Genomic DNA, 8,669 nt, shown 5'->3' on the forward strand with positions numbered 1-8,669 from the left:
TTAACTTTTAATTTTCTTAAACTTTGGAGGCATTGTTCAAGACAGATTGGTAACAGGAAATTGCATACTAATTTATAGTGAAGACTAATAATCTCCAAGACTCTCTGAAGATTCAAATTGCTTCTGCCACTAGGAAGCTTTAAAAATGTAGAATATATACTTTTTATATATATTCTTATATTCAATTTAAAAATTGAAAATTAGATGGTAATTTACTGACTTTAAAGATGATTTTCTTTGTGTTTTACATACCATTTACTTTCCTTGACTTTCCAGAAGGCCTGGGGAGGCAGAAAAACATATATAACTGTTGGCTATATCTCTCAGTGTAACTTAGTTCCTATAAATTCTGGACGGCATGGGTCATGGAGCACATAAACTACACTTAGGCTACTGGGTTTCACAAAGCTATCTGGTTTTATGTTACTCTGTTATTCAGATTCATCTGAAATTGAATTATCACAAAATATTCATTTGCATTGTCATTATTGGGTATAGTCTGCTTATTTTTTAATCAAAGCATTTCAATGTTATATTCATTTATTTCAGGACTCATGCCCGTTGCACAGCAGCCGGTTTATTGTGCTTCCAAGCATGGCATAGTTGGATTCACACGCTCAGCAGCGGTGAGGCTACAACAACCATCATATCTCATTTTCTCTTTGTACACATGCATAAAACATGAATTGTGTAGAGAGGAATCACTTGAGAAATCAATTCTTTTGGATAAAAGATGGAAAAATAGCATACCTCCATCTCAATTATAAAAATAGTTATCAGATCACATAAAGGACCAAATAAATAATAGATCATTTTTAAATGAAGTAGATTCTAAATACAGATGTGTTATTAAAAAATGTATTAAGGATAAGTAATGGGGAGATAGTACTTATTTACAAAAATGACCCCACATGTAAATATTATTAACTTCAGGTCTTCTGAAATGCAAGATGCAATAGGCCCCAGCCATTATTTGTCACCAGAGATACGATGAAAATGACTGAGAACATGGAGCCAGAACGAGGGGTGGGGCCAGACCTTTATTTGATAGAGTGGTCAAGGATAATGTCTCCATGGAGGCCTAGGGTGAAAGGTGTACAGAGCTTAGTAAAATACTTTAGACCTAATTAATCACATGCATTGACAGCATGAGGTAAGAATGCCTGCCTTTTTATAATTCACAAAAGAGCAGCTTGAATGGGGCCTGGCAAGCAAGGGGAACGTAGTTCGAGGTATGACTCAAGACACCAGCACAGGAGCCAGACCAAAAGCAGCTATGGGTCACTGTTGTGAGCTTGGATTTTATTTCAAGGGTAACCATCCATGGGGCTTTTACACACAGGAATGATAAGGTCAGATTTCCTTTGTTTGAAGACCATTCTGCCTGCTTTTGGAAATTGTATTACAAAAGACAAGTGAAAAAGCAGAAAGAACAGTTGTAGGGGTTTCTGGGTGGTTCATCTAGGTAAGACAAAGAGAGGATCTAGAGAGATAAAGAGAAAAATATTAGTAATCAAAGAATTAGTAGGAGACAGAAAAAACAGATGCACAAATGTTAACTGTTCAGTCGAAATGGAAGGTAACTAGTTCTCACACTCTTAAATTGATTGGAAATTATTACTTAATTTGAAAAGACATAATCTTCAGACAGACTTCTTATAAACACATAAAGCTCTCTTACAAAGTAAAGTAAACCTTAAAGACCAGAAATTTTATATTTAAAATTACAAGACTGGAAACTTCTACAGTCAATTCTCGGTATTCATAGTAGTTATGTTCCACGAAGTCACTTGCAAACACTACATTAGTGACTACTGAACCATTGCTTTTAGGGGAGATACGGGGTTAAGTTCCTGAAAGCCTCTGGTCACAAAATTCCAACCAACCAGTCAATATATAACCTTATTTTATATGTATTCCTGTTTAAAGAAACCTCATTTATTATATGTTGTATGAACATTGAACTCATTACTAAAACACTTACTACTCATGCCTGAACAAAGTTTATCTAACACAAATATTTTCTGTACAGGACATCAGTCTTCTTACACTAAAGAACACTACACAGCACCTCTGCAGTGGGTTTAGCAGCCATTTTAAACAGCAGAATCACCAATAAAAAAGCACAAAATTAGAAAAACATGGCACGGCAGAGTATCGTCTTACTTGACCTCAGCAGGAGCATGCACATCAGTGACTCAAATTTCTCACTGCCCTGTGCATGTCCACAAATAACTACACATGCTCCACAAGTATTGATTTCCAGGGTTACAGATAAATTTTAGCAAGCAAATTTAACAAATTTGTTTATATATAATCCATGAATAATGAGAATTGACTAATTTTTTAATAATTGCAAATAAAATCAGTAGTTGATAAATTAAGCCAAATAATGTTAGTCTGAAAATACTTAAATTGTCTTCCAGATAGGGCAGATTATTAAGAGTGTCTTTAGAATCACAGTTCTAAAGATTTTCACTAAAAGTATTTTTAATTAAGTATTATTTGCTATACAACCACAATATCTGAAAGAAAACTTGGGATATCAATTCTAAGTCTCAGCTGCTTAGCTTCAGGTTCCTGCAGAGTTCAGTAGATAAGAGAAGCTTACATAATTGTTTCCAGGAGTTGTCCAGTAATACTGATTTTTAAAAAATTAATTACGTGAGACTTTCAGGAATTAATATAATACTTTAGGTATGTGTTATTTTACTATCTACGTACCAGTCATTGTTATATAGCTGGGAGGATATCTAACTAGTATTTTTTATATCAGAGAACTGTAAGATGCTTTAATGATCAGTTTGTCCTGTATTATATGTTTATGAAACCGCTGAAACCTACAACCTTCTAATTGGCAGTTGGCTGCTAATCTTATGAACAGTGGTGTGAGACTGAATGCCATTTGTCCAGGCTTTGTTAACACAGCCATCCTTGAATCAATTGAAAAAGAAGAAAACATGGGACAATATATAGAATATAAGGATCATATCAAGGATATGATTAAATACTATGGAATTTTGGAGTAAGTAAAACTGTATCTATTTTCTTTTAAATAATGAAACAAAGCATTATTTAGACAAGCTATAAAAAGGGGAAAATAAGCTTATACAGTTGAGAAATGAACACAAGCTTCAAACTTTTGGTTTGGCAAACTCTCTGGGAGAAAATATTTCTTTCTGGATTTATGAATAGACTGTAAGTTTACACATTATGAATATTACTTTGAAATATGTAAAATGCTTCATTACTACCTTCAGTCGTAAAGTTGACATTTAGTCACCTTTGAAGGCAATGATACCTTCTCTGCCTAAATTCCAAGCAATATTCAAATATACTCTTTGTGAAATATTGTGTTTCTGTAGCTTCAACCACTTTTATAAGAAATAGTTGATACACACACATACTTTCTCAATGAATTATGTCTGAATTAGAGTAGTTGAGGATTTCACAGCACAGAATCATAGTTATCATGTTGAAGGAATCAGACCTGAGATCAAATCTTGGCTCTACCACTAACCATGAACTTAGCCATCGTACCTCTAGATGCTTCAATTTTCTCACATAGAAAATAGAGATAATAGTATAACAAACTTAGGGACTTTGAAAAACCTAAAATGATATATGTAAGGTACTTAAAACAGAAACTGGCAAAAAATAAAATTTTCAGTAAATGCTAGCTGTTATCAATCATATTACTACACTAATAACATCTATACCTGGTAAGTCTAAGATCTACTGGCATATAAAGATGAGAAAATGATCATTTGCCCAGTGAAAATAATGAGTATAAATTCCTCCTGCCAAAATGATAGGAGGTTACAGCTAAATTTATCAAATGATTTAGTTAATATCAATAGAAAAAAACTAATTGAATAAATTAGAGAAATAAGATATCTAATATGCAATTAAATAAAAATTGGAAGTAGCAATAGCTTAATGACACACATTTCCCTATAACATGTTCAAATTAATAGATTATTCAGAAAATAACTTAAAATGAAGTGGTTACATGCCTCATTCTTTTGTTTCAAAATACTGTTTTCTTTCTTTTTAGCCCACCATTGATTGCCAATGGATTGATAACACTCATTGAAGATGATGCTTTAAATGGTGCTATTATGAAAATCACAACTTCTAAGGGAATTCACTTTCAAGACTATGATACAACTCCATTTCAAGCAAAAACTCAGTGAACAGCTTATGTGTTACCCGTAGCTGGAAATAAGCACCAATGGCTTATATTCAGACCCTATCTTCATTTGAATATTGCTTTTAAATGAAATGTTACAGTTTTAAGTTTTCCTTCATGCATTTGATGATAAACATTTTCTAAATTTTGAGTGAAGTATATGGATAAAAAGTTATGAACTATTAAAAATGTGACGTGGACCAAAGCTAGGTTGTAATCTCGATAGTCTAAAAAATGATCAAAACAAATGATATTCAAGGAATATTCTGCCTTTCAGAAAGTGTATTTATATCTGTGCTTCATAAATATTAATATTCTTCAGAACATCATTTTAAAGGAGATACTTGAATTGTTATTTAAATCAAACCAGATGTAAAACACTCACATACGTAAAGTTCATACTTTAAAAGAGGAAAGCTACTTAACAAGGACAAATATTTCATAATAATGATTTCTACTTATATACCATCTTTCAACTGAACATTTCAGTTCTTCCAAGAGCTTCTTAAAGTAGCATATTTTGGGGGCAGTAGTTAAGGAATAAACTACAGTGTAAACATATCCCAGACGAAAACTGATGTATGGAAAAATGACAGAAAGTAACCGACTGACACTGTTGATTCACAGTTCAGCCTCCCATCGGGGAAAGACATTTCTTTCCTCTGCTCACTTTAAGAACTTTAACTGACTCCAAAAATCTCAGGAATTAAACTTTTAACAGTTACAGCAATAAAGAATAGTTAGTACTCCAAAAAATGTTATATTTAAGATATGCTCAACAAGAAAAAATGCAAATGTAACATTTTTTCAACTTACTTCTTTGTTGACTTGTACAGATTTCAAAAGTGCCTATCTTTCAATACAGCTTTTTTGTTCTTATCTCCATAAATTACTTAGTCTTCGCTGGATAGCTGTCGAGGAAATGAAACCAATTTTGCCACAGACACAACTGTAAATGTTTTTGTACCTATGCTGAAACTCATAACAACACAGAGGTAAAAATAGCTATGAGGTTTTGCTTTTTTTTGTTGTCAGCTATCTTAAGAATCATTAAATACACCTGCTTTGGGTAACACTCTTTACAAGCAGTAATTAATGCTAATAACGGTGAAAGCACAAGATTTCCAAGTCAGTCGTTTACTCAAAAAAAATTTGGATAAGTGACTCACTCTGTCTGCTAACTCCAGACCTCCCAGCTTGAAGCAAAATCTATCCATGTGAGATTGATACGGATTTCCTAGAAGTACTGGAATGTTATCATATCTTGCCCTATTTTAATTCTGCTAGAACACTGTTGCCTTCACTTTTAAGGATTAATTTGAATATGAATAACTGTAGTCTAGATTTTCATTTAATGTATTAAAGACAAAGTACTGAACATCAATGAACATCTGATAGAGATAAATTGTAATCAGGCACAAGCTTGTTTGTATGTTCTGGCAGTGACCAATCAGCAAATGATGTAGGTATGCCCAGTATCACTTATCTTCTGTATGTTTCTTCTGTTGTGTAAATACTATAAACTTTTATGGACAATTTTTGGACTAGTAGCCTTCAATATACATTCTGCTTTGAATTAATTTTTTCAAATCAATAAACTATGTAGACATTTAAAACCAAATCTCAAGTAGAACTGAAAAATGTGAGTTACATAAGTTAAAAACTTACTTTAAATCTTATCTTCTATAGGTAACTCTAAATAAATTCATACTGTTATGTATCTCTGTATACCAGTTGAGAAAATAATTAAATTGAAGTGTGGGGGAGGGGGACCTTGGTTTCTTGTATTTTTCAGTGAATATCCTAATGTAAATGGTATATTTTTCAAATGTGTTTTTCTTAGCAAAATGAAGTTGGTACTCAGAACAGCAACACTAGAAACACGTAGACATTGAGAAAAAAGTGGAGACTTCATAATGACATTGAAATGTCCTACAAATTTTATTTTCTCATATAAAAATAAATTTAGACACGTGTAATATCATTTAACATTCAAGTGATTATATGACAATTTCTCCTTACTTTTGCTCTCTTTATAAATTTAGCACACTGAAGAGGTCTGAGAATGCAAATTTTGAAAGAAGTTCAAGGTATTTCACATACTAAACATCATCGGATGGCTTTTCCTTAAATTAGAATTTCAAAAGGGAAATGTACTGGTGCGTAGGAAAAGGTGATTGGATCCAGGGTCACAGTTGTTGTCATAAGGTCTCCATCTCCTTCTCTCTTGTTAGCGTCCCTTCTGGGCAGGTCTCTCACATGATGACTTCCCAGATCTACAGGCCTGATTCCCAGCAGCTTCCAGTCCACCAAAACAAGAACTGATTTGGCCTTGCCTAGGTTATATGCCCACTACTGAGGCAGGCCTTGTGGTCAGAGAGATAGCTACTCTGCCTGCCCAGAAAGGGATGGCATAGCTCCCCAGAGCTGGTAGAATTATGGAGTGGGAGGGAGACAGGAGAGGTGGGCAGGACATCGACCTGAGTTCTATAGACTAAGACAAGGAGATGGAAAATTTGCAAAGGGAAAATTACGCTGTCATTACCAGAAAGGTGAATGCATGTTGAGGTGACAAAAACAATAGCCACTGTAGAGAAAGAAAGAGTGAGTAAAAGATGAATTACATCTTGATCCTTTGGATAAGTTTGCATACATCTTGATTCCTATAACATGCCTAGATCCATGTTTTCAAAGTGTGTGAAAAACTGGATCACTCTGGATAGGGTATGATAAAAGAGGAGATAATGAATGGAAAATATAGGAGGCATTTCATGCATATATGATTCTACTCATTCTTGATATAAAATATATTTCTCATTGTGAATCACAATGAAAAAGGTTCAAAAGGTACTTGCTTTAATATTGACTGCAAAACTGCAATCATTGCCTCTAGACTTGCTTTGTTTCTGAGATTCTGAATATATGACCATCTTAATTCTACCATTACATTCAAGCTTATTAACATCCTTTCTTTTTTCTTTCCTTTCGTTCCTTTCCTTCTTTCTTAGACAAAGTCTCACTTTGTCACTCAGGCTGGAGTGCAGTGGCATGACGTGGCTCACTGCAATCTCAACTTCCTGAGCTCAAGTGATCTCTGGCCTCAGCCTCCCAAGTAGCTAGGATCACAGGCATGCACCACCATGCCTGGCTAGCTTTTGTATATTTTTAAAACTCTTCCTGCCTTGGTATTGGCACCATTTTTAATTCTTCCTACTAAAATCTCATTGTCAGCATATAGTTACATTAAATTTTATAAGATTTCTAAGGTTAACTTTGAACTATGAAACTACCTTTTCCCCCACAGTTTTTAAGTAACATTTCCACACATAACATTCATTCATTCAACAAATAACAATTGGCTGGGTGCAGTGGCTCCCGTCTGTAATCCCAGCGCTTTGGGAGGCCGAGGCAAGTGGATCACCTGAGGCAAGGAGTTCGAAACCAGTCTGCCCAACATGGTGAAACCTCATCTCTACTGAAAAACAAACAAACAGAAACATACAGAGATTAGCTGCACGTGGTGGCGGCTGCCTGTAATCCCAGCTTTCCAGGAAGCTGAGGCAGGAGAATTGCTTGAACCCGGGAGGCGGAGGCTGCAGTGAGCCAACATCACACCACTGCACTCCACCCTGGGTGACAAAGCAACACTGTCTCAAAACAAACAACAAAACAAACACAAATAATTATTGAGAAATTATGTTGTTGGAAAATTTATATATACATGTTTAAGTATATTATATTCTATGTAGATGTTAGTGCAGACATGTATCAATTACTAGGTCCATATAGAAAACAGCATTTGAGTCCTGAAGAAATGTAATATGGAGAACTATTAATAGTTGCAAAGATCCTGGAAGAGCCAAAGAGCCAAACATGGGTAATGAGGCAACCTAGCAACAGCAGGAAGGTTCTATCACCTCCAGAACTGGTGCAATTCAGGGTACTACCAGTGCCAAGGAACCAATGGGAGGCTGCCAATCAAAGCTGGGGCTACAGAGCAGGAGCTGTCAGGTGGGAATTGGAATCCTGGAGGGGACAGCCACTGTCAGAGATGCCACCCGAAGACAGTGGAGGGGGAGGAAATACCCTGGAATCTCCCCCTGCAATATCCTATCAAGTATCTCTCAGCTAGGAAGAGAGTTACGAAAAACGTGATTTTCAGGGTCAGCCCCTTGCATTACACAGCACAGCAGCACAAGAGAAGGCTGTGGATTTGAGAACAAACTGGCAAATGACATACATTTTATATTTTTCCCTGCTACAACACGGATTTGGACTTGCTACTTACTCCCTTCTAAAGCTGGTTTTTGTTTTTGTTTCGTTTTGAGCGGGAGTTTTACTCTTGTTGACCAGGCTGGAGTGCAATGGTGCCATCTTGGCTCACTGCAACCTCAGCCTCCTGGGTTCAAGCAATTTTCCTGCCTCAGCCTCCCAAGTAGCTGGGATTACAGGCACCCACCATCACACCTAACTAATG

General features: G+C 35.4%; 1 protein-coding gene across 1 annotated transcript in view; it reads left to right on the top strand.

Annotated features, from left to right (window-relative positions):
* Positions 1 to 5,962, top strand: part of HPGD (15-hydroxyprostaglandin dehydrogenase) — a 29,093-nt gene extending 23,131 nt beyond the window's left edge. Inside the window, exons 5-7 of the mRNA XM_023229327.2 lie at positions 550 to 626; positions 2,862 to 3,025; positions 4,058 to 5,962. Of these exons, the coding sequence (XP_023085095.1) occupies positions 550 to 626; positions 2,862 to 3,025; positions 4,058 to 4,196 (380 nt within the window). The 3' untranslated portion in view covers positions 4,197 to 5,962. The remainder of the gene's footprint in view (positions 1 to 549; positions 627 to 2,861; positions 3,026 to 4,057) is intronic.
* Positions 5,963 to 8,669: the final 2,707 nt, after the last annotated feature.

This window comes from Piliocolobus tephrosceles, chromosome 3, assembly GCF_002776525.5.
Source record: "Piliocolobus tephrosceles isolate RC106 chromosome 3, ASM277652v3, whole genome shotgun sequence".
NCBI lineage: Eukaryota > Metazoa > Chordata > Mammalia > Primates > Cercopithecidae > Piliocolobus > Piliocolobus tephrosceles.